The 27,509-nt window shown below is 37.0% G+C and overlaps 1 protein-coding gene across 7 annotated transcripts in view; it reads right to left on the minus strand.

Moving 5' to 3' along the window:
• Nucleotides 1-27,509, minus strand: part of RASAL2 (RAS protein activator like 2) — a 347,984-nt gene that overhangs the window by 179,434 nt on the left and 141,041 nt on the right. For all 7 annotated transcript variants that reach the window (XM_038542405.1, XM_038542404.1, XM_038542403.1 and 4 more), the window contains exon 2: nt 4,855-4,982. In XM_038542405.1, the coding sequence (XP_038398333.1) occupies nt 4,855-4,982 (128 nt within the window). The remainder of the gene's footprint in view (nt 1-4,854; nt 4,983-27,509) is intronic.

The following is a 27,509-nucleotide window of genomic DNA, read 5'->3' on the forward strand; positions in this document are numbered from 1 at the left end:
TTTTATTATGTGTTCACTTAAGATAAACACAGGAACATGTGCTAGACTACCGCAGAAAACGCTGACCTTTATTACATTATTTTAATGAAATAAAACTTAATATTAAAATACTGGAAAAGGGTCATGGGTAGGGAGATGGTAACAAAAGTAAGGCAGATTTTCCATGGCTGGAGAAAAAGAATAAGCACCACAGAGAGCACACAAGCTGGGCCCTCGCAAGTAAGACCTGTCTATTAACAGAAACTAAAATTCTTCTGTTGTTATTACCTTGGCTTTACTATATTAAAGACTGCTGAATAAGAAGAGGGTTGGGAAAGAAAAGGGACAGAGAGAAGGAGGGAAGAGAAAAGGGAGCTAGGGATAAACAGCTCCGAGCTGAGAACTGTATTTCTGTTCACTTCTCAGGAAGGATGACTTACTACACTGATATTCTATATATAGCTTTTTAGGTATTTACTTTTGGCAATTAATGTTTGTCCTTTGTTAAACCAGATCTTTTCTTCTCCTTCCCTCCCACTATCTCTTTTCTTTGTCAAGATGATACTCACTGACTTTTGTATGTTCTGGAGGTGGGAAGTAAAACAGTGTCATGGACCTACCAAATCAGAATGATATCAAGTATCTGATACATCACCAATAAGCAAATGAGTTATTTGGATGTGGAAGGACTCTGACACCGTCATACTTGAAGTAGTAAATAGTATATGATAAGTTCAAGGGTTTTTTCATGTAGAAGGACAAAAGTCTACCTAGAACTCGATGCCTGCACTAATTACATTCAGTCAGCCTCTCCAGATGTACTCTCTGCCTTCCTCTCCCTTGCTGTGTGTTTCAGAAAGCAAATCTCACAAAATACATTAACAGAAATCTTTTTTCCTCTGGCTTCAAGCTAAGTTTGGCTAGCAGGTAACAGCTGGCAAGACATCAGAAGGCAGGAAGAGAGCTGGAGTGTTTCTCCTCCTTTGCTTCCTCCCTGCTGGCCATCTCTGTTTGAGTAGAAGCTGTGCTCTTTTATGGGGCGTCACATCAATTGTCATACAGTCCTCTCAAGCAACCCATTCTCTGGTTTCCAGAAGTACTATTCCCTTCCTTTGCCCTGAAAGTCTAGGGGGATAATAAGCTTTCTGCTGTTACTAGTTTATAGTGCTTCACAGTCTTTGGTGGGTCCCTTCTGCTGCCCATGTCTCTGTAAATAGTCCATGCATTAAACCTCTTCAATTAATCCCTGGAGAGTGCCATTTATTACTTGCTAGCAGTTACACTGATATAACTTCCCATAACCCTTCTGGGCAATTTTTGGAGCCAGGTCTACCCAATGCAATCTGTTCTCATTCCAAATTACTCAACTCAATAATCCATGTCACATTCCTTAGTGAAAATCCAACCCTATCTTGTTGAACTCCCTCCTTCAAGACAACTGGATATCATCAGGACACGAGCAGCCCTTTAGACTTATAGGCATACCTCAGAGACATTTCAGGTTCAGTTCTAGAACACTGCAGCAAAATGAGTCAAATGAATTTTTTGGTTTCCCACTACATATGAGTTATGTTTATATTTATACTGTAATCTATTTAATGTGCATTAGCATTATATCTAAAAAAAGTACATACCTTAATTTTAAGATACTTTATTACCAAATAATGCTAGTCATCATCTGAGCTTTCAGCAAGTTATACTCTTTTTGCTGGTGGAGAGTCTTGCCTGGATGTTGATGGCTGCTGACCGATCAGGATAATGGTTGCTGAAGGATGGAGTGGCTGTGGCAATTTCTTAAAGCAAGACAACAATGAAGTTTGCCAATATAATGGACTCTTCCTTTCTTTAACAATCTCTCTGTGGCATTTGATGCTGTTTGATAGCATTTTACCCACAGCAGAACTTCTTTTAAAATTGGGGTCAGGGATCCCTGGGTGGCGCAGCGGTTTAGCGCCTGCCTTTGGCCCAGGGCGCGATCCTGGAGACCCAGGATCGAATCCCACGTCGGGCTCCCGGTGCATGGAGCCTGCTTCTCCCTCTGCCTGTGTCTCTGCCTCTCTCTCTCTCTGTGACTAACATAAATAAAATAAAATAAAATAAAATAAAATAAAATAAAATAAAATAAAATAAAATAAATAAAATAATATAAAATAAAATAAAATAAAATTGGGGTCAGTCCTTTCAAACTCTGCCATTGCTTTATCAACTACGTTCAAGGAATATTCTAAATCCTTTGGAGTCATTTCAATAATCTTCATGGCATCTTTGCTAGGAGAAGATTCCATCTCGAGAAACCACCTTCTCTGCTCATCCCTAAGAAGCAGCTCCTCATCCATTCACATTTGATCATGAGATTGCAGCAATGCAGTTCCATCTTCAGGCTCCCCTTTCAAGTCTAGTTCTCTTGTTATTTCTATGACATCCACAGTTACTGCCTTCTCTGAAGTCCTGAATCCCTCAGAGTTCTCCATGAGAGTTCGAATCAACTTTGTCCTCAAGCTCTCAAGCTCCTTTTAATGTAGACATTCTGACCTGTTCCCATCCATGCATCACAAGAATTCTTAATGGCATCTAGAATGGTAAATCTCTTTCAGAAGGTTTTCAATTTACTTTGCACAGATTCATCTTTGGCAGCTATAGCCTTATGAAATGTATTTTTCCTTTTTTTTTTTTTTTTTTTTTTTTTTGAGAGAGAGAGAGAGTGAGAGAGAGCATGATCTTGCGCACAGGTGGGGGAAGGGACAAAGGAAGGCGGAGAAAAATCTTAAGTAGGCTTTAATATAGAACCCAACACGGGGCTGGATCTCACAACTGTGAGATTATGACCTGGGCTAAAATCAAGAGTTGGTTGCTTAAGGACTGAGCCACTCATGAAATGCATTTCTTAAAGAATAAGACTTGAGGGACAACTGGGTGGGGCTCAGTCAGTTAAGCGTCTGCCTTTGGCTAAAGTCTTGGGATTGAGCCCCACATTGGGCTCCCTGCTCAGTGAGGTGCCTGCTTCTCCCTCTCCCTCTGCTTGTGATCTCTAATAAATAAATGAAATCTTAAAAAAAAAAAAAAAAAAAAAAAAAAAAAAAAAGGAGGAGGCGGGAAGACCTGAAGATCAAAATTACCCTGTGATCCGTGGGCTGCAGAATGGACGTTGTGTTAGCAGGCATAAAAAACAACATGAATCTGGGCAGCCCGGGTGGCTCAGCAGTTTAGCGCTGCCTTCAGCCCAGGGCACAATCCTGGAGACCCAGGATCGAGTCCCATGTCAGGCTCCCTGCATGGAGTTTGCTTCTCCCTCTGCCTGTGTCTCTGCCTCTCTCTCTCTCTCTGTCTCTCATGAATAAATAAATAAAATATTTAAAGAAAAAAACAAAACAAAACATGAATCTTGTAAGTATCCTCATAAGGGCCCTTGGGGGATCAGGAGCATTGTCAACGAGCAGTCCTATTTTGAAAGGAATCTTCTTTCCTGAGCAGGAGATCTCAATAGTGGGATTAAAATATTCAGGCAACCACGTTGTAAACGGATGTGCTGTCATCCAGGCTTTGCAGTTTTGTTTCTAGAGCATAGGCAGAGTAGATTTAGCATGATTCTTATGGACCCTGAGGTTTTGAGAATGATAAATGAGCCCTGGCTGCAACTTCAAGTCACCAGCTACATCAGTACCTGACAACAGTGAGCCTGTCCTTGGAAGCTTTGAAGCCAACTGACTTCTCCTCTCTAGCTATGAAAGCGCTAGAGGGCATCTTCATCCAATAGAAGACAATTTTGTCTACCCTGAAAATCTGTTGTGTTGCATAGCCACCTTCAGGAATGATCTTACCTAGATGTGCTGGAGAACTTGCTACAGCTTCTGCATCAGCACTTGCTGCTTCAGCTTGCTCTTTTGTGTTGATGAAGGTGGCTTCTTTCGTTCTTTAAATGTCATGAACCAACCTCTGCTGGCTTCCAGTTTTCTTCTGCAGCTTCCTCACCTCTCTCAGCCTTCATAGAATTGAAGAGAGTGAGGGCCTTGCTCTGGAATAGGCTCTGGCTGAAGAAGATGTTGTGGCTGGTTTGATCCTCTACCAGACCACTGAGACTTGCTCTGTCTCAGCAATAAGGCTGTTTCACTTCCTTATCACTCCTATGTTCACTGGGCTAACGCTTTTAGTTACCTTCAAGAACTTTTCCTTTGCATTCATATGTTGGTTTGGTGCAAGTGTTTGGTGCAAGAGGCCTAGCTTTCAGCCTCAGTTGACATTTAACATGCTTTCCTCACTAAGCTTAATCACTTCCAGCTTTTCATTTAAAGTGAGAGATGTGAGAGTTCTCCTCTCACTTGGACATTCAGAGGCCATTGTAGGGTTATTAATTGGCCTATTTCAATATTGTTGTGTTTTAGGGACTCTCAGAGAGGCCAGAGAAGAGGGAGAGAAAAGGGAACAACCGTCAGGGGAGCAGTCAGAACATATACATTTATCAATTAAATTCACCATTTTAGATGGTTGCAGTTCATGTGCCTCAAAACGATTATAAAGTAACATCAAAGATCACTGATCATAGATGACCATAACAAATTTAATAATAATGAGGAAGTTTGAAGTGATAATTACCAAAATGTGACAGAGAGACAAAAAATGAGCATACCCTGTTGGAGAAAAGGTGCTGACAGATTTGTTTCACACAGGGTTGCCACAAACCCTCAGTTTGTTAAAACATGGTATCTGCCAAGTGTAATAAAGTGAAGCTCAATAGAAGGAGGCATACCTGTACTTATAATTTATCATTGATACAGCTTCCATTTCTGTAAGTGTCACATATCAAAATGCAAATAAAAACTAGATTTCAGGAATCTGGTCAGAAAGAGAAGTAGCTTTCCTTAGTAATAGCCATCTTACCTCCTTCTCCTTGTTGAGCAACACCAACTGGCTGTCGGTGAGGATGCAATACTTCCGCTCCCATGTTGTCGTCTCTGTGTAGGGCGACTGTCCACAAGACAGACGATGGGTAGGTGGCCCCTTCACATCTGAGTGATAAACAGGAAAAACAAAAGTGAGAAACATTATCATGCTTACTTAGTAGATCGGTATTTCAAATATAAGATTGTTCAAAATAGAATTAAATAAGGAGTTTTAAACATGAACCTAAATGCTAAATTGAAAACTTCCTTTTGGAAAATAAGGGAAGGGAGAAGAAATGTGTGGGAAATATCAGAAAGGGAGACAGAACGTAAAGACTGCTAACTCTGGGAAACGAACTAGGGGTGGTAGAAGGGGAGGAGGGCGGGGGGTGGGAGTGAATGGGTGACGGGCACTGGGTATTATTCTGTATGTTAGTAAATTGAACACCAATAAAAAAAAAAAAGAAAACTTCCTTTTAACAAAATAAACTGTTGTACACAGAAGGGGAAATTGGCCCTTTCGTCTGCAGAAAAGAAGGCTGATACACTAGGGAAGAACTGGTAGCCCACACCAGACACAGTCACCCCCACTTGTCCAAGTACTAAAACAATGGGAGCCTGCTTCACAGCTAAACTAACATTCCAAATAAAGAGGTGAGGATGACTCAGAAACAAGAACAAAAGATAGAGCCTCTCATCTTCAGGAAGAAGACAACGTGGCATGTACACTGAGAATACTGCTGACCCTAAACAGAGAGAATGAAGTTGTCATCAGCCAGTGTCTTCAAAATAGCTTTATTTCTAGTCACACGTAAAAATTAAAACTCTTTAAATGATAGCATGATATTACCACTAGAGGCCAGTAAGATCTTAAAAACCCCGAAAGCAATTTCCTCAAGGAGAGCTCTGAACACATTACTATCAGGTCTCTTAGAGGCAGAGGTACACAGCAGAGCTAAATGTCTAACTCTTCTCGAATGTCTCATTTCCCTCTTAAATACCAACTGGTTACTCTGACTTTGCTCCTTTGTATTTTTTTTTTTTTTATGTGAACTGTTGACTCTTTTGGGCCGCCATACACTTTGGAACACATCTTCATCAAAACTACCCATTAGATCTACTAAATAAGGCTTTTATGACAAGCGAATATGAAAAGTTCTTTAGCCATGAAGGACTAATTCCTGTCGAAAATATCCTGAAGAGATCATTTTAAATACATTATTTATTACTATTTAGTTATTATGCTAGAGGAGCATCTCAAACTGGAGAAATTAGAACACAAACACCTATGAGGGCAGAAGGGTTGTAAATCATAAGTAAGCACATTTTATCTCTTATATGAGTGTTTTTGTTACTATTACTTTCTACAAGAGAATAGGCATTCCTGGTACTGGCTTCAAGGAAATACAAATAATGTCCTAGATATATTTTTTTAAGATTTTATTTATTTATTCGTGAGAGTCAGAGAGAGAGAGAGAGAGAGGCCAAGACACAGGCAGGAGAAGGAGAAGGCTCCATGCAGAGAGCCCAAGTCTCCAAGATCCCGCTCTGGGCCGAAGGCGGCGCTAAACCGCTGAGCAACCCGGGCTGCCCTGTCCTAGATATTTTATACTACAATCACCCAAATATGCAAAGCTATAGCTGAGGTTTCATCGGAAATAAACAAGTCAGTAACTAGGGCACCTAGGTGTAGGTCTCTTTTTGCAAAGCCTTGTGCGACCAATATTACCTTCAGTGTTCCTTCTGGCTTAACTTCCTTTGCTCTCTAAACATCTATTTAAACTTATTGCTCTGCAGATTGAGGGGATCATTCAACTACCCTCCAAATAACTCAGTCACAGAATCAGTGTTACTGGGGCTTGGCTGGACATGCTATTAATTCTTATTTCACCGCTTTTCCTTTCTCCCCCTCCTGCTCTGTGTCTGTCTCTGCGGCACTGTGCGCAGCAGTACATCTATAGCTTCTCCATTGCACAAACTCTCTTCCCCACCCCCAATTCTTCCCTGGTATTCTAAGAGAGCATCTAAAATTATTTTAAAGTTTTCTTTAGACTTTAAAATTTCCTGAAATTATCACAAAAAGCTTGAAAGGAGCTAACTTCTAATCCCTTTTGACACATATAGAAGTTTCTTGCCTGTACTTAAAAGTCATGTCAAAGCTGATTTTCTTCACATGATTTGGACAAACAAATGGGTTAGATTTTTACCACAATGCAGGCCTATTTTTAGAATCAAATACCAACTCCACTTCAACAGAGGGATGCACCTACTTTATGTGGAAATGTGGTGGTTTTGTGGCCTAGACAAGTTTTCATTCAAATGACTAACCTGCTTACGTAAGTTAGCCATGGGTGACCTAAGCTGCCCACTATAATTTCATTTGAACGGTAATCTTAGGATCTATACTAAGCAAGAAGACACTGATAGGCTCTGTCCATAAAAATTAGAATATAGGATACTATATATACTCATGTTTCCTGACCAAATAGAAATCCGTATCAGCACTGAACTTAAGAAAGCCTAAATTCCCTTCCCTGTGTCATCCTGAGTAATTCTCCTAAATTGTCAGTGTTTCATGTTCTCCCTTCCTCCAACCTGGGCTTCGTTGTGGTTTCTTCATGGTATTGTGAAACAAGACAATGTCTCACACAGCAATGCTAGGATCCCAAATTATTCCTCCCCACTGCTAAAGTAAGAATGAAGAGGTAATGCCACTGTATTAAAAAAAAATGTTCTGCCTAAATGATGAGATTGATCAGCCAATCTCATCAACTGGTTACAGTTTCACATATATTATCTAATACCCACTTTTTGATCACTTTGTAAGAATGTATACCAAGGAAGAAAATAAAACAGAAATTAAAGGGGATTCCTGGGTAGCTCAGTGGTTTAGCGCCACCTTCGGCCCAGGGCATGATCCTGGAGTCCTGGGATAGAGTCCCACATTGGGCTCCGTGCATGGAGCCTTCTTCTCCCTCTGCCTGTGTCTCTGCCTCTCTCTCTGTGTGTCTCTCATGAATAAATAAATAAAATCTTAAAAAAAAAAAAAAAGAAACTAAAATAAGTTATTGGGGGGGTTCTTCTAAATACTTCTGGATTAAGGTTTAAAAGGCATTTTAAATAACAAGATAAAAAAAATTCTAAAATAACCTATAGATTTAATTCATTCTATCACATCCTCATTTCCACATTTATGTGAAGATTTAACGGTAGACTTGTAAAGTCTAGTACTAAGACTATATTATATTACCACAGGACAGGCTCATCTTACCAATATTACCCATCAGTCAGTCAGTCAGTCAATCAATCGATCAATCTCTCACTCTCTTCTCCTCCCCCCTCCCTCTTGGCTCTTGTAACATACTTCAAATTTCTGATTTACAGTTATATTTAGTGTCTAAAATTCACTAGAGAAAAAGATAACATAGAATTACAAATACAAATAATAGCAAAACCAGGAAAAAAAAAATAGCTTTGCCTTGTTCCAGTCCTATAAAGCTAGTAAGGGCACTAGATGCTGTCTTTATTACAAAAATGGAATAATTTTAGAAATTTTAAAAAGCATCCAACATTACTCATTGGATCCCTTGGAAAGCCTTCTTGGGCAACCTGGGTGGCTCAGCGGTTTAGTGCCTGCCTTCAGCTCAGGGCGTAATCCTGGAGACCCGGGATCGAGCCCCACGTCAGGTTCCCTGCATGGAGCCTGCTCTCCCTCTGCCTATGTCTCTGCCTCTCGCTCTGTGTCTCGCATGAATAAATAAATAAAATATTAAAAAAAAAAAAAAAGGGAAAGCACTTCTCTAAGACTGGCTGTTATCATGCAGACTAGTAATTCTCAAATTCTTTTGATCTCAGGATCCCTTTAAATTCTTAAAATTATTGAGGGCTTCAAAGAATTTTTATTTGGGGAACCCTGGGTGGCGCAGCGGTTTAGCGCCTGCCTTTGGCCCAGGGCGCGATCCTGGAGACCCGGGATCGAATCCCACGTCGGGCTCCCGGTGCATGGAGCCTGCTTCTCCCTCTGCCTATGTCTCTGCCTCTGTGTGTGTGTGTGTGACTATCATAAATAAATTTAAAAAATTTTTTTTAAATTTAAAAAAAGAATTTTTATTTGTATGGACTATATCAATATTATAAATTAAAATAGACATTTTTAAATATTTAGTCATTTAATGATAATAATGAGAAAACTATTTCATTATTAATATATATAACATTTTTAATGAAATGTAACTATTTTCCAAAACGAACAAACAAAAATGAGAGGAGTCACACTGTTTTAAGTTTTGCAAATCTCTTTTTTAAAGTCTGGCTTCATCGAAGACTGCTGGGTCCTTATATTTGTTTCAGCATTCTATGTATTGCCTCACATTGTTTTGGTTGAAGTAGATGAAGAAACTCTAGACTCACACAGGTATGCAAGTAGAAGGGAAGAGTATTTTAACAGCATTTTTAGATAATTGTGGATCACCTTTTTTTAAATACTATACACCAAAGCCTGACAAGAGGGTACTTCTTAAAAGTAGTAAATTGTGGACTCTGACACGATAGCAATGAACTTTTCATACTCTGTTACATTAAAAAAATCATAAGTGTATCTTACCCTGTGAATGGATTTTTTTATCCATATGCATGAGTTTTTAACATCATGCATTGATTGTTTCCAAAACATTGGTTCGTTTAGTTTTGCAGATCTTCCAAATTATGGCATTTTTCATTATGTAATAACAAAAAATCACATTCATTAATCTTCAGAAAAGTCTTGACTTCTTGCAGAAGTCTTTATTAGGAAGCTATGAAGCATTTTTTGTCTTGAATTTTATCATTAGCAATAAGTACTGTTGGTTTTTTTCTCCTTAAATGAGAGGTTTATGTCTTTGTTTTCCCAGAAAATATCTGCCAAATAATCAAGACTGAAGAACTATAGTTTTTCAGTTGTTGTTTCAAGTAAAAATGGTGTTTTCTGAAAACAAGTGGCAAGTTCAGTTTGCAACTCAATTTGCACAAAATGTTTCCTGTTATGATAACCATCATACTTCAGTATGCAGCTCATGGGCGCTTCCCATATCACCAGACAGAATGTTAAGAGATGTGAATTCCAGGGTGGAGATATAATAAAAATTAAGCACTTTGACTGAGTTCTCAAGGGTTTTCTGAGAACTAGCTATTTTCCCCTACAGTATGTGGCAGAGGGCGATGCAACGACTACTGACAGTTTGGAGCCACTGCCTAGATTCCTACTACTGCCTCAGTGATTCTACTCGTAATTGATTTTCCATCATCAGTGCAAAGGTCAATAGTGTGTTGTGTTTTTTTTTAAGGACCAGTGTATCGTGAAAATACTTACAATCTGTAACAAATCAGGGGGATCCTTGGGTTCTAGGGTTCCACAGACCATACTTTAAAAACCACTGATTAGAAAATAGGAAGCCAATGGGGATTCTAAGGAAACCTGGCAACAGCTTGCTAAGGATGAAGTAAGCAGGGAAAAAAAAAACCATAGGTCTTATATAATGAATAGGAGACTAATATAGCCTTGCAAGGGATAATTAGGTTTGTAGACTGGTAACAGTGAAATAAAAAGAAAGGGGTCATGTGACCCTAATTTTGAAATAGGAATTTAGCAGGGAAGTCCACAACAAAGTTTTTCAAAACAGGAATAAAGAAAACCTAAAGGGAAGCTTTTGAATTTGAAACGAATTAGAAGGATTCAATGTAACCCATTATATCCAAATCATTTCAAAATAGCATTCAAAATACCAGATTAGTCTACTTGTCAATCTAAAAGTCAAACCTGGGCCCCCACAAGCACTAATATAAATTAAGTAACTACCTGGCAAGGAAACAACAGCGACAACAATTTACTTGTATATAACCCTTCCTCATAACCCTTCCTTGTAACCAGAGAAGGAAGCTTCATGACCTGTCACATCTCTTGACAAAGATGAACAAAATGGTACAATAGAGCTGGAAATTCTATCAAGTATATTCTATAACTAGTCTCACTGTAACTTTTCTTTTAGAGGGTAAGCAGCATCTTGTCTCTTCCAGACTTAGAAAAGAATTTCAAAAGACTTAGAGTAGGAAAGTAATAAAGGGATCCGATTGGTACAGAAATAGGGGTAGGAGAATGGAAAAGAACAAGCGCATGACCCAAATATGTAGACTGTCAAAGAAAAAATTGCTGTGGGAAATTTTACTTTTGTATGATACAATCCCTTAGAAGTTCATTTGAGTTGCTTTTGAATCACATCATTTACCAGCCACATGTTCTTGTAACATTCCAGCATTATAAACTAAATGGAATTGGTAAAATTCTAAACCTACTGTCATCCAAAGCAAGCTTTACAGAGTATTCAATAGAGAGTCTTCCAGTTAACACCCTAATCATCTTAATAACCCTTTCAATGATTCTCAGAACTAATCTAAAAAAGCAAAAACAAAACACAGCTTTGGGAAATCTATTTATACAGGTGAGATTTTAATATATTTAAAGAGAAACACATTTCTAGCATGCAGTTCTTGTAAACTGTAGAGGTCTGAACTACTTAGAAAGATCTGTATTTTCATGTGTCTGTGTTTATTTCCATGCCAGAGCCAACTCAGCTTATTAACGGCAAGTTCTTCCCACCATTTAAATTTCAACTATCAGATTCATTTTCATTCTGAATTTGGTTAGAATTAAAAGTCAAAGTATAAACATATTTTATAAAGTCTCGGAACTGGAGTGACCACTTTCTTACAGAAGCAAAAATACATCTAAATAACTTTACAACAGAGCTATGCTACTCAAACTAGCTAAGAACGTGTCAATTTCCCAAACTACACAAAGGACTATTTTTCTCATCACCAAAATGCTCAAAACAGTTTTAATAGAAGTTTAAGTTCAAATACCATTTATATTCACTGCCCAACGAACAAGCTATAGTGTTAAGAGATAGTTCTTTATTTTTCTAATAAAGAATAAAATCCTTGCCCAGTCATACAACTTTACAAATGTGGTATATTCTTGGCTATCTTCTACAGGCAATTTCTGCTGCAACGGATGATTCTTAATCATAATGTCTATAAGTATAGCATGCTGCTCAGTAACAGCCCCCTGACATTAGATATATGACCAAATAATTTTATAAATGTGATAATGCTGTCTGCTCAAGACTTCATGTGGCTGCCATCAATTACTGCATCAATATATTTTAAGTCCCCCTCTTTAATTCTTATAGCATTGAAAGACAAAACCAACCAGGATATTAAAATAAAGTTTAATTTTCTTTATTTTATCCCCTCATAACACTTCCACCCTCCATATTCTGTTAAAATGTCAGAAAATACCTATTTGCAGAATAAGCAAACAAAAGTTTTCTTAAAATAACTACCCAAACACTAAAATTACTAGTTATGAACTCTGCTTTGTTCTGACATGCAATGAACCCTTGGGTTGGCAAATTACATTACAGTGCATAGAAATTGATGGCCCTAGTAGATTTAAAAATGGTCACACTCACCTTGATGAGTAATAAAGATACTAAGTAATAAATGATTCAACATATTTAAGGTATAAAATCATTACTAGGTCAGGAATGTTTGCCTTTATTGAAATACATTTTAGTCTTTATCATAAATTCACTATGAGACCATAACTATTTACTGAAATGAATTTATAACATGTCTTTTATCCTTAGCTAACCATTTTAGTTTCCTTCCCAACTATGGAAGCTTAGTTACCATGCTACTTGATCACTGGTATCTAGTCAGAAAATCCCCCTGCTTCCCGTCACCCTTTTTAAGAGAAAAGGAAGGCAAGTAGGAGATATCGTGTGACAGTTCTTTCTGGTGAGTAGTTTCCTTTAGACTGAGATTTGCAGAGGGTCCATTTGCTTCCTGCCTCTCAATCTCAGCAGCACCAGGGCCTAAACCCAAGGCCTCTACCTCTGCTCTACTGCAGGGCAATTACCTGATAACAATGTAATAAGTTCCTTGAAGGCATAACCTTTATAGTAGACAAGAGATGTTTGATAAAGGTAACACTTCTTTTTTTAGAAGAACTAATTTTAATTGGATGCTATTACCTAAGTTTTTTTTTTTTTAAGATTTCATTTATTTATTCATGAGAGAGAGAGAGAGAGACAGAGAGGGGCAGAGACAGGCAGAGGAAGAAGCAGGCTCCTTGCAAGGGAACCCGATGTAGGTCTTGATCCCTGGACCCAAGATCACGCACTGAGCCACCAGGCAGTCCTATTACCTAAGTATTTTAAAGAAGATAACCAGGATGGGAAGGAATTCCTATGATGGTTCCCTCTTGCTTTTCCCTTCCACATCACTGCATCTGATCACATGTGCCATGCAAGAGCAGCAGAGCAGATGACATGGTTTTTCTTCTGCTTTTCAGACACGCATTAGAAGGAGTAAGTCTCATAACTCCCACACGGGGCCAAGTACTGCTTAAGCAACTCTGGCTTGGGTAACTGAATGGAATATTGTGAATGAGACCACATTCAGATGACAGATGGCAATCAATCACAGCTTGTACTTCAACCGCAACAGGACCACTTACATCTATAGTTCATACTCTCATCTAAACAGAAAATATAAAATACCCCAAATAATTCACATATATATTAATCCTTAGAAGGAAAAAAAAAGGTCTATGTGCAAGTTTTCCCTAAACAGTGAAATATTGTGCAAATTTAAGAAAAGTGTAAGAAAACACTAATTTGTTCCTTAAAACATAACCATGATCTTATATAAATGATCACAACTCAAGATCCTTTTTGTGTCACTTATTGTTGTTAGTGGTAGAAAAATGAACTATGCTAAGAAAATCTCAAACACCATGAAATACTCATTTCCTTCTATTATATTTAGTATCTTTTCCTATATTAGTGCACCCCTATGCTTGCCTCTTTTTTAATTGAATCTCATCACTTTACTTTAGGGGCAGCTGCTGTGGGGAAAGAATTAGAGCCTTAAAAGGAATGTGATTCTTAGCAGAGAAGGAAAAAAAGAGTAATAAATAGTTTAAAACTATTGAGAGATCAGTTTCTGAGGTTTCAGCAATTGGTTGTTGAGCCAATACTGTAACAGTATCTCTCTATCTAAGGGAGTAAAAGAAGGCAGACTGCATTAAAATAAAATCTATCAAGAGTTTGGCAGCATTAAAAAATTTTTAATAGCTCTACCTCTCTCCACAGTATCAACTGAAATAGAATTCCAGAACTAAATATGCATCTCTTCTGAATTGTGACCCATTTGAGTCACAAATCACTGAGTATACAGTGAAAACTATCAAGGAGATAATACAGGCTTCTCTACAGAATCCTATCAGTCATTCTCTGCTAAGTCTACAACCCAATTCAGTCAGTTCAGCCCTGATGCAACTTAGCTGACTTACATAAGAAGTGAAAAACCTTTCTTTTTATCAAAAACCACTGACCTCAAATCAGTAGGAGGGAACAAATACCTACAGTATGAGACTATGAAGCAGTACAAGGAAGCATTTAGCATTTTTTCTCCAATACATCCAATACAAACAGAACTGACATGCCTCTTATCTAAATTTAATCCATGCCTGCAAACGTGTTGGATGGCAAATTTACATGTAACAGGACACTATTCTGATTTTAGGTAAAAAAAAAGAATAATTTCGTTCAAGCTCATCTAAAACTTGCAATTAATTTCTCCAAATATTACTAAGTATTCTTAATATTTCATATATACAATATTACAATAGTATACACCTATAAGCAATCCACCAAAAACTTCTAAATTAAAAATAAATTAGCAAATTAATTAATATTTGGTGAACTTGTTAGTGGGTATGTTTATGCACAATATACAGTATCAGATACAAATTACATTTTGCTCATATACTGCAAATATGTACTGTAGGTAAACAAACAATCTGTTAAAATGCATAGGGAATGCAAATAGAACAACAAAATAAAATTAACAAAGCTTTCTAAAACTAACACCACTTTCATAATTTTATTGTTTCTCACAAACAGGTAAGAATCACATGTATATGCACAGTACATGAAGACATATGCACAGCAAAGCTTATGTCATGTCTATCTTTTGTCTCTCATTAGGCTTTATCATCTCCATCATTTCTCCTACTGTAAGAGGTTTACTAATCCTCCTTGCTCACCTACTTTTCACAGGTTTTTCCATTATCTTAAAAGATATTTTGATTGCATGAAACCTTTAAACAACGTGATCACAAAATACAATCCTGTTGGGAAAACAACTGATATAGGATGGTAGTCTACTCTACATTCTCTTACCCGGATTCACGTGCAACCTAATGTTTTTGGCCAGAATGCACGTGCAAGTTTCTTTCAATGATACTTCAGTTTGGATGGTCTATTTCAGGTTAAAAATTTCCAAGTCATTGTAGCAAATATTTGAACCATGAGAGTTCACATCAAGAAATACATATATAGTACAGACAGTAAAAAGAAAAGAATGAATAGAGGGAAGCAATTGATGATAAGTGTCAAATAGAAATTAAAAAAAAAAAAGGTCAACACAAAAAGAAATGCACAGAAGAGGGAAGTCCTTTGGGAAACAAATTAGAGTTGAAAAATGTTAAAGACTAGTAAACCACACTTCAAGAAAATTACTTGCTCAAAGTGATGCACCTAGCAAAATTATCTTATAATTTAGGTCTTCTGATAAGTAATCTAGAATTTTTTCTAGCATATCAGTAAAGTTCCTTGTTGTCTTTTGTTTTTAATTCATTGAGTGTTTATTTATTGTGTATACAGCACTGAACTTCACCTGGGAAAATAACAGTGAGCAGGACAGACCTAGTTACTGAACTCAAAGAGCTTTAATTTAGTAGTCAAAAACTGTACAATTAGAATACGGTTAACTTAAACGATTATGATAAACACTAAAAGAAGCAGTAGAGGGTGTTGTAAGAGCATATAATAAGAGCAATGGACTTAAGTCTGCAGCATTATGGCAGCTAGGAGGATGGTCAGTGAGCGAGGGGAATTCAAGTATTAGCATTTCAGGCGAATGAAATCACAGGCCCAAAAGTCTTTGAGGAAGAAATTGGTTCTGCTCCTGGATGCCTAAAAAGGAGGCCTCTCCAGCATACCACATAGGGAGCAAAGAGTGAGGGCAGAAGCTAGGAAGCTGGTGAGACAGTCTGCACCAAGGTTACACAGATGTGAGAAGCAGGTTAAGGATGTTTGTTGGTCTGGATCCCAGGAAGCAAAAGAAGTCCCTGAAGAATTTTAAACAGAACTGATGCACATTTTTGTCAAGAGGTCAATGAGGTTTTCATTTCCTGAGATTAGGAATTCTGGAAGAAGACCAAGTTTGAAGAGTAAGCTGGTGAATTTAGCTTAGGTCCAATTAGGGGGGAAAAATTAAGTCAAAGCTAGATCTGTCTTTCCAGGTCTAAGACCTCTAACCTTGGCCTACAAAAGAACCTAGAATTGCTTCACGGAGTCTACAAATGCCTTATTCAAATTTTATTTCAAGAAATACATAGTAGCTACTAAGGTTAAAATGGAAGACTGAACATATATAATTTCATTTCTTTTCAAAACTACACTAAAACTAAAGATGAGTTTATATTTACAGGTAGAGACAGAGAGAGCTAAAACTCCACATGGATAGAAAGAAACAGAAAATTTAAATCAAATTTTAGAAGCTATAAAGAAAATGTTCCAGTGTTAATTTTTCTACCAGGCCTGAGAAAATTGAATCCTATTCTAAGAGTGAGGAAAGCTGAAAAATCAACCCAATTGACACCACAGAATCTTCAAAAAGTTTATGGATAGGCCAGTACTAGGTATCTCTCCATGGGGAGGAGGGATGATCTAAAATGAAACCTGGATAAGCTGATTTAAAAATCAGTCAGTGTTCCAAGATCTTCTGTCCAATTAATTCTATAGGCAAATGTCACTCCCCAACCACTCAGGTAAAAAGAATGGAGGTTTCCTCTCTTACAAGGTAAAATCAAGGGTGAACTAAAGGATGATTGTCACACTTGAGAAGAACATAAAATGCTAAGAAGTGCTTCCTGCAAAATTCTCTTTATGTTCCCCCTACCCCCCTCCTTCCACTGACTCACAGAAGTGGCAGACTTTTGCCCTCCAGGTGGAAATTAGAAGAGCATTCTATGGGTATCGCATCAGCTCAAGGGAAAAGTACCAAAAGGGATTCTCCCAACAAACAGCCCATATAGATCACCTTATAGAAAAGCCTTCAGTAGACAAGCTTCAACTCTACACTCAGATCTTCTAGGCACATCTCTCATATCCCATTCTTAATCTGGAGCAAACAAAGAAATCAGAGATCAGAGAAAAGTCTACCGATGAGAAAACAGAGATCAAAACAAAAAGGAAAAGGCAATTTGCAGGAGATACAAATGATACCAGGAGAAAAAAATACTACCAACCATCTTTATCCTCCAAGAGGTATGAGAAGAAATGGTGCCCATTAAACAAAAACAGGATGCTCTTTATAAAAAAAAGCAGCAATTATAGAAAAAGAGCTTTTGTATGTTAAAAACATAACAGCAGAAATGAAAATAAAACCTAATAGTACAGTTAGAAGATAAAGTTCAGAAAATATCCCGGGGGGGGGGAGGGGGGACAGAAAGAGATGGAAAAGAAAAAAGAAGAGAAACTTGAGAAACTAATGTAGGAGGTTCAACATAAAAATATTAGAAAAAACAGATGTCTACCAAAATACATCACTAAGAAAAAACAGTTTACATGCAAAAGCTCAGGAACAAGAATGAATCTAGACTTCTTAAATGCAACCCAGGAATTTAGAAGACAATGGAGTAATACTTCAAAATTCCAAAAGAAAATTATTCACAACCTAAGTATTCACAGAGCCAAACAATCAAGTGTGTGAATAAAATAAAAATGTTTTTGATTTAAAAAAAAAATGTTTTTGATATTCAAGGCCTCAAATTTTGGCGAGTGTCTTAGTCTCTATGAGCTGCCACAACAAAATGCCACAGATTAGGTGGCTTAAGCAACAGAAATTTATTTTCCCACAGGTCTGGAGGCTGAGAAATCTAAGATCAAATGCAAGCTAATTTGGTTCTTGGTAAGAACTCTCCTCTGGACTTTATGGCTGCCTTCTTGCTATGTCCTCACATGATGGAGATCAAGAGGTATATCTCTTCCTCTTCTTATAAACGCGCCACTTCTATCAGGTTAGGGTGACACCCGAATGACCCCATCTAAGCAGCAGTATATTCATGTTATTTAGAATTAAGGAGATATGTAAATTCCAGAATAAAAAATTAGAAGAGACAAAGTTCTTGCCTCAGAAAAAAGAAGATGGGGTGAGGAAAACCAATATATTCTGTTCAGAAAAAGGCAGACAATCCAGTCAAACAATGGGCAAAAGACCTGAACAGTCACTTCATAGTAAAGAATATCCAGGGCAACTGGGTGGTGCAGCCAATAAAGTGTCTGCCTTTGGCTCACATCATGACCTCAGGATCTTATGATGGAGCCCCAATTCGAGAAGCTTCTAGCCTTTCCCTGCTCCCCACTCATACTCTCTCTCATTCTCTCTCAAATAAATAAATAAAATCTTTAAAAAAAAATTCCAAATATCCATTTAACATGTAAAATGGTGCTTGACTTCATTAATCATCAGGAAAATGCAAATTAAAACCACAAAGATGGGCAGCCCCGGTGGCTTAGCGGTTTGGCACTGCCTTCGGCCCAGGGCATGATCCTGGACACCCGGGATCAAGTCCCACATTGGGCTCCCTGCATGGAGCTTGCTCTTCCCTTTGCCTGTGTCTCTGCCTCTCTTTCTCTCTGTGTCTCTCACGGATAAATAAATAAAATCTAAATGAATGAATGAATGAATGAATGAATGAACAGATAAATAAATAAATGAAACCACAATGAGAAATTACTACTACATACCTACCAGAATGCCTAAAATGAAAAGATACTAGGTGTTGGTGAGGATGTAAAACAATTGCAGGGGGGAGGGCAGCCCAGGTGGCTCAGGAGTTTAGAGCCGCCTTCAGCCCAGGGCGTGATCCTAGAGAGGAGTCCCATGTCGGGCTCCCTGCATGGAGCCTGCTTCTCCCTCTGCCTGTGTCTCTGCCTCTCTCTCCGTGTGTCTCTCATGAGTAAATAAATAAAATCTTAAAAAAAAAAAAAAAAATTGCAGGTGGGAATGTGAATTGGTACGATCACTTTGGAAAATTGTTTGATAATATTTACAAAAACCAGACATATATATATCTGGCAATTCTACTCCTAGATATATACCCAACAGAAATAAGGACACATTTTCACCAAAAGACATGTGTAAGATTGCACACAGTGACATTATTCATAACAGTCAAAAGGTAGAAACGATCCGAAATGCCCACCAATAGTAGAATGGTTAATTGTGGTAATTCATAAAATGGAGTATTATCTACCAATGAAAGTGAAAGTGCTACAACTACATGGAACAATATGTATGAAGCTCGCAAATACAATATCAAACGAAGTAAGTCAGACAAAAGATGGATCATTTCTTATATAAGGCTCAAAAATAGGTAAAGCTTATCTACAATATTAAAGCCAGCAACACAATTACTCTTAGGATGCACATGACTGGGAAAGGGCATATAAGGTCGACTTCTGGGATGCTATAAACATTCTCTCTTTTCAGCAGGGTGCAAGTTACTCAAATATGTAGCCTTTGTGCAAATTTGTCATGCTATACATGAAGCTACAGGATTTGTGTACTTTGCTCTTCTGTGTACACTGTATTTCAATAGAAATTATCCTTTTTTTTTAAAGTAAGCCCTATGCCCAACATGGGACTTAACCACACAACCCCAAGATCAAGAGTCACATGCTATACCAACTGAGCCAGCCAGATGCCCCCCAAAAAATTATAAAGACTCCATTTCTACCATTTATAAGTTGTGTGGCCTTGGATAAATTACTCAACCTTAGCGAACTTTAATTTCTTCATCTTTAGAAAAGGGAAGACAAAACACCTGCTCTCAGGGATTTTTGTGAAGTTTAATGAAACAATATACATCAAATACTTAATAAAGTGCCTCACATATACTAAGCAAAAAGTTTGGCATAATGATTAACCATCTGGGCACTGAAAGGGGGAGAAAATCATGTGGTCTCATTTTGAATGAATTTGACTTACATGAAACATGACTTTAGCTGTGTAGTCAGATGACTAGATTCAAATCTGCTACTTACTATTTCCATGATTTGGGGCAAATGATTTAACCTGTGACTCCACTTTCTCAATTATGAAAGGGAATAAGATCATGGGTTTGTGTGTGTGTGTGTGTGTGTGTGTGTGTGTGTGTGCGTGTGTGTAGAAAAAAAATTTTAAATTAGATTAAAAGTGAAAGACCATTTCAAACAGAATGTTTGAAATTATATAAGCCCATCTATAGTTTCATGTGTGCATATGTGTAGGTGTGACTGTATGAGTTATTTAAAAACATGAAGATACATAGTACAGAAAACCTCTAAAGGAGTTATAAGTATTTGCCTCTATGGAACAGTAACCAGCTGAGGCATTGGTAGAGAATATAACTGCTCTTTTTCATTTCAATTCTTGTAGTACACACTTGTAATTATATGCATCTATTACGATGACTTAAGATTACATTTTTAAATGACGTTATTTACTTTAAAAATATACAGCTAAATCCTACCAAAATGAGAAAATGGTTAAAGAAGGCTCCAAACAAGCTGATCAATATCAAGCTCACACACAAAGGAAGAAACAAAGTTTAAAGCCCTTCAACACATTCATAATTCAACTTCTCTATCATGATATATAAAGTGGGTGGCATAGAAATGCTAACTTTGAGTTCACAGATGCTTAACTTCTTCTATTATTAGTTAGAGAATCACCTGTTACTAGGGAACTACCTATTTTTAACTAGTTCAAGCCTACTTAAAAACCCTAGGAATAAGAAATGTTAAGGCTTTCTGTTTGTTTTATAAATATCTAAGTAGTACTTGGAACATCAGGTTGAAACTTACACTTCTCGTATGACCCTCTAAGGTTTTAATTCCCCCCCTAAGATAAGTAATACAGTACCTGAACATGCAGGAAGGTGATACTAACTCAGGGCCCTGGTACATACTGCCCTATTTACACAGAGCTGCTTAACATAACTCCATCCTGATTTTAAGCACACACAAACTGTTTACAAAGATCTCTTAGAGGTTACCCAAGCAAAGGAATTTGGCAGAGTAAGATTCAGAGTCACGGCAGGATCCATGTCCCACGTTAGATTATTTGATTGAACTAACATACTAGAAAAAGATAAGAACAATTTCTCAATTTCTGGCACACAGGGAAGTGCTCAATAAATGTCAGCTCTCATTATTATTGTTACTGAGAGGCATCATGTTAAGAACACAAAATCTGGAGTCAGACTGCCTGAAAAGGAATGCTGCTCTATTGTTTACCAGCAGACTGTAATTAAAATACTTAACCGCTTGGGGCCCCAGCTTCCTCATCTTTAAAATGGGAGTACTATGGTCTTTACCTCACAGGGATGTGATAAGGATTACATGAGAAACATCCAAAATTTAGAACAGGGCCTAGCATATATTAAGCCTTTTTTTTATTATTATTCTTTATACTTGCCACATCTGAAATATGGGTTAGTTTCTTATTCCAGTTCAAAACTATTGATGCTAAAAATATTGTAATAAAATAGCAGAGGAAAAAAACCTGGTTTAAACTATTAATAATCTTCAGAATTGTATGATGTACATAAATAAACCATTCCTTGAAAATACTCTGGGGGAAAAAATGCACAGGCTTGCTCTAATAAAAGGAAATTTCCATTGGTAAGGGTCTGGAACACCACTGTGCCATGAATCCACACATCATTCTTGACACAAACTTGAACAAAGGAAGAGCCAATAAACAGAAACCTTTGGACCACAGAAACAAGGTAAGTGAATATAAGGGCAGAAACACATTCTTTAAACTGGTTTGGCAACTTAATGTACATCTTTTAGGTCAGTCTACTAATCGCTTCACATATTTTTTTTTAAAAGAGGGGGGAAGAAGAAGAAAAGAAGAAGAAGAAGGAGAAGGAGGAGGAGAAGAAGAAAAAATAATAAGAAAATAATCTTTGTAATGGCACTGCTTTAATCTAACCAATTAGTTCAAATACTCCCAGCTCTATAAGCCTCTTACAACTGCACAGCTGATGGCTAAACTTGAGAAAAGAAATTAATCCTCATCTATTTTTCTACAAGTTTCAATTAGTACAAAAATGTGTACACACTTCCCAAATGCAATTATAAGAATGCAAAAACAATGAGAAATTTGGGTGATATATTTTGCTTTTAAAAAAAAAAAAAGTTGAATACAAACTCAATTAAGCAATAGAGAGAGTAAAGTCGTCCCTGCTTCTTAAAATTAAAGCCTGAGAGAAATCTCTCTCACTGTCACACACCACACACACACACACACCCCCCACACACACACCCCACACACACAATTAAGCCTCAATTCCTATGGGTATTCAGGTGCTTTTCCAAAACTGTCAGAACTCCTCTGTAGGTCCCCAAACAAGAGATCCATTGTGTGGATCTGTAAATTGTATGACATCATTGAAACACAAGCACCAATTGGTATCACAAAACAGTTTGTGTCTCCAAGGATACCAGGAACTTTAAATACCCTGCAGTTGTACAAAGCCCAGGAGCGCGACCTTCTAAACAATACCAGGAGCCTGCCCACTTTCTCTCTTTTTTAGTCACTGTTTCCAACAGTGAAAGGACACTGATTTTGCCCCAATAATTCCTCCAAATAATATACTCAGGAATGTTCCTCAATCATTCAATTATTCATTTTTATATTCTCAACCTAATGACAGCAAAAAAGAGGATTAAGAATTTACATAGGCCTAATAATGGTGAGACTCTCAAAAGGCCAGGCTGGAGTCCTTTAATGAAACTTCACATTTGAGATTTTTAAAATGCAATGCACATAAACACATCTGATGAAGCCCTACAGTAATGTTCCTCTGTGTTATGGAGTACTCTTTTAGTAACACAGAATATAATTTTTTCCTCATGTGCCTTTCCTGGAAAAGTTAGTTTTCCTTACTTAATATTAGCTTTGAACTAACATAGGAGTTTAGTATGTAAACTTGTTTATGCTAGCTAGAAAAACTACAACACAGAAATACAGGCTGTGAGGTATTAAGATTAACTGTATTATTGTTAAAAGTCAAACACATTTATAATCCTTTATACAAGTCTCTTTTAAAAGGTGGTACTTATGTGCTCGCTTCGGCAGCACATATACTAAAAGGTGGTACTTAGAGTCAAGTTGCTACAAAAGGCCTGTGGCTAAGCTCTTCTCTAATATCTTTCTTTCCAGAGTTAGACCTATTTATATGATCTTTACATCAACTTTATTTGTGGAATATTTTAGATTAATTACATGTACCATTGAGATTTTAGGCAGTTCCAGAGTTTTTATTTTTCTATTTAGGAGATAAATATTTTATGCAATTATTTCTCAAAATGTAAGTTGCAAACTGACAAGGAAAATACAAAGAACTCACAGACACTGCAATCAGAGAGTCCCAAGAGCTGTCTCATGATGCTAGCAGCAGCAGGGAGCTGAGCTAAATGAATGGAAAGCCACACCTTGTGGCTTTGCTCTTTATATTACCTCACATTCAGATAGTTACAATGCCAGGATTACAGGGCAGAGAAAGAGTATCTCTATTTAGCCATTTTTATATATTTTTTGAAATACTATCTTTTATTACAAACTCCTTTGAGTAAAGGCTGTGTTAGACGCTTACTTAATTCAAGTTACTAGTACTGAGTATATTTTAAGAAGTTTATACATTGCTTGATACGTTTGAAAAATACATATTATTGTTCTAACCCATAAAAATGTCAGAATCTCAGTGAAAAAGAATGACTTGCACAGTTGTGCAAATTTTTCTTTTAATAAACAGTAAGGTGAAGAATAAAATAGTGTATATAAGAGTCAATTACAAGCCCCTCAAAATATAGAAGAGAGATATAAAATGTTAAGGGTCTTTCTTGTTTCTTTTACTTTAGAAAACCAGTGTGGGCTTTATATAAGTCCTGAAAAAATTCCAAAAGTAACAAATATTGCCTTGCCATGTGAGCGTCTATATGAAACAAAATTAAGTGTGATTTATTATAAGCAAAGTATGTTTAGTTATATCTCATGATCGTGGTCTACTGGATAAAGAAACATACCTGCCCTAGCAAATTCAACTTAGTCAATTAGAAGACAGCAGTCGTGATCTGCTTCTCTAATTACTGCCACTGAGAACTATCTTTTAAACCTTCTTTTGCTTCAAAATTTTACTAGTGCTTCACTAATTTAATACTTTTCTCTACCTCATTGTCATATGGACACTTTAAAAAACACTAACAAGAAAAATTAATTCAATGGAAGCATTTCATCTTTTTATAAAAGTGCATAATTTCATCAATTAAAAACTAGTTTCATTGTAAATGACGGTGCTTTCACAATGTCAAATCTAGTCAAAAGGAAATAAAGCAAAACCAGATGGGACAAATGAAGTTTGGAGCAGATAAGAAGCTATTCAATACTACAATTCCATACTTTCCATTATATGCAAGGGGAGAGAAGGAAGGTGGGAAAAATGGACTGCAGCCTGATGTAACAGGGTAAATGGAAAAAGCCATGTGCTCTGAGGCACAGAGCAAAGAGAAATGTGGGATATTACTTGTAGAGGTTAGGGAGATTGACTCCTTCCCTATTGGACGAAGATGCCCTTTAGCGCTTTCATAGCTAGAGAGGAGAAGTCAGTCCTGGCTTCAAAGCTTCCAAGGACAGGCTCACTCTCTTGTCAGGGGCTGATGCAGCTGGTGACATGAAGTTGCAGCCAGTGCTCATTTATCATCCCCAAAACCTCAGGGCCCATAAGAATCAAGCTAAATCTACTCTGCCTGTGCTCTAAAAACAAAACAACAAAGCCTGGATGACAGCACATCCGTTTACAATACAACATGGTTGCCTGAATATTTTGATCCCACTATTGAGATCTCCTGCTCAGGAAAGAAGATTCCTTTCAAATTAGGACTGCTCATGGACAATGCACCTGATCCCCCAAGGGCCCTCATGAGGATGCTTAACAAGATTCATGTAGTTTTTATGCCGCTAACACAACGTTCATTCTGCAGCCCACAGATCACAGAGTAATTCTGAACTTAAAGTCTTATTCTTTAAAAAATGTATTTCATAAGACTGTAGCTGCTACAGATAGTGATTTCTCTAATGAATCTGTGCAAAGTAAATTGAAAACCTTCTGGAAAGGATTTACCATTCTAGATGCCATTAAGAATTCTTGTGATGCATGGGAAAAGGTAAAAATATCCATAATAACATGAATTCAGGACAAGTTGATTTGAACTCTCACAAATTTAGGACTTCAGAGGAGGCAGTAACTGTGGATGTCATAGAAATAACAAGAGAACTAGACTTGAAAGGGGCGCCTGAAGATGGGACTACACTGCTGCAATCTCATGATCAAACGTGAAAGGAGGAGGATCTGCGTCTTGGGGATGAGCAGAGAAGGTGTTTTCTCGAGATGGAATCTTCTCCTAGCAAAGATGCCATGAAGATTATTGAAATGACTCCAAAGGATTTAGAATATTCCACGAACGTAGTTGATAAAGCAACGGCAGGGTTTGAAAGGACTGACCCCAATTTTAAAAGAAGTTCTACTGTGGGTAAAATGCTGTCAAACAGCAGTCGAATGTCAAAGAGAAATTGTTAAAGAAAGGAAGTGTCCATTGATATGGCAAACTTCATTGTTGTCTTTAAATGAATATACTGTGATTAAACCATAATTAAATCACCTTAATAAAAAATAAGATGAAGAAAAAGGACTCTAAAATCATAATATCTATGATTATATTTCATCTTTCCCCAAAACTGGGGAGAAAAAAAAAAGCAAACTTTCCTATTATACCCTTTTCTAAAGAATAGTTATCTTTTATATCTTTCTTAGGTTTACTATCATATAATCTTTCATATTAAGGTTTAAATTTCTACCTGACAAATGATGTTTTCTCATGTCACTGTTAAACACAACTTGATTTCGACTAAGCAGAAGTTTTAATGAGAACTCTAAAACTAACAGAAGATTGTAGGGGAAGATAAAACTAGAAACATGTACAGACAAGACAAATGACAGCAAATGTTCTTGGATCTCTGAGTGTGCTAAAACAACTATTATCAAATTTATTTTTAAAATAATAAAAATAATAAATAATCTTTTATGATGACAAAAGAAGCCTCACAATTTAGACAATTTGTAAGATCACTAAGTCTAAAATAGAAGATATTTTTCTTTAGTAACTCAAACTGCTAAGGCTATTTAGGGCTGTACTCTATATTATAAAGCCTAAAAAGCAATATAATGGTTATAAAACAAACACTACCTGTGACATCAAAACATGTTGTAATTTACTCGGGAAGATGGACATTTCTTTTATAACAGCTTTGTTGAAATATAATTCAAACAGAATAAAATCCACCCATTTAAAGTGTACAATGCAGGCAGCCCAGGTGGCTCAGCGGTTTAGCACCGCCTTTGGGCCAGGGCGTGATCCTGGAGACCTGGGATCAAGTCCCACGTCGGGTTCCCTGCGTGGAGCCTGCTTCTCTCTCTGCCTGTGTCTCTGCCTCTCTCTCTCTTTGTGTCTCTCATGAATAAATAAAATCTTTAAAAAAATAAATAAAAATAAAGTGTACAATCCAATGGTTTATAATATATTCACAAATCTGTGCAATCATGATCTTTGTTAATTTTAGAACACTTTCATCACCTCAGAAGAGTTTAGTGATGCTTTAACTATCACTCTCAATATCATCCCCCTCAGCCCTAAGAAACAACTAATCTACATTCTACCTCCATGTATGTCCTTATTCTAAATATTTGCTATGAATGGAATCATAATCTGTAGGTTTTCAGTCTCCATAACATTTTAAAAATTCATGTTGTAGCATTAAGTACACCACTGTATGGACATACCCCTTAGGTTCCCCATGCATCAGTTAACACACACTTGAGGTGTTTCCAACCTTTCGCTCCTATGAATAATGCTGTTATAAACATCTATGTACAAGTTTTTCTTTATGTTGACCAATGTTTGGTCATACCATTTATCTTTGGTAGTTATCTAGAAATGCAACTGTTGAGTTACATGGTTATTCTATGTTTAATGAACTGCCAGGTCATTTTGCAAAAACACCTTTACCATTTTACATTTCTACTAGCAATGTATGAAGGTTCTGATTCTCTATATCCTCTTCAATAATTATTACTATCTGACTTCTTTTTTAATCTAGCCATTCTAATATGTATGAAGTGATATCTCATTGTGGAATTTTTCCCACTTTAATCAATACAACTGACAAAACTAATATATTTAAAGTGTACAACATGATAATTTGATATATGTGTCACGGTGAAAGGATTCCACCAAGTTGATTAACATATCTAACACCTCACATATTTACCTTTTTAAAATAAGAACTTTGTGAATTCTATTCTCTTAGAAACTTTCAATTATACAATATAGTATGATCAACCGAAGTTACCATGTTATACACATTAGATCCTCAGGC

The sequence above is a fragment of the Canis lupus genome, chromosome 7 (assembly GCF_011100685.1).
Source record: "Canis lupus familiaris isolate Mischka breed German Shepherd chromosome 7, alternate assembly UU_Cfam_GSD_1.0, whole genome shotgun sequence".
Classification (NCBI taxonomy): domain Eukaryota; kingdom Metazoa; phylum Chordata; class Mammalia; order Carnivora; family Canidae; genus Canis; species Canis lupus.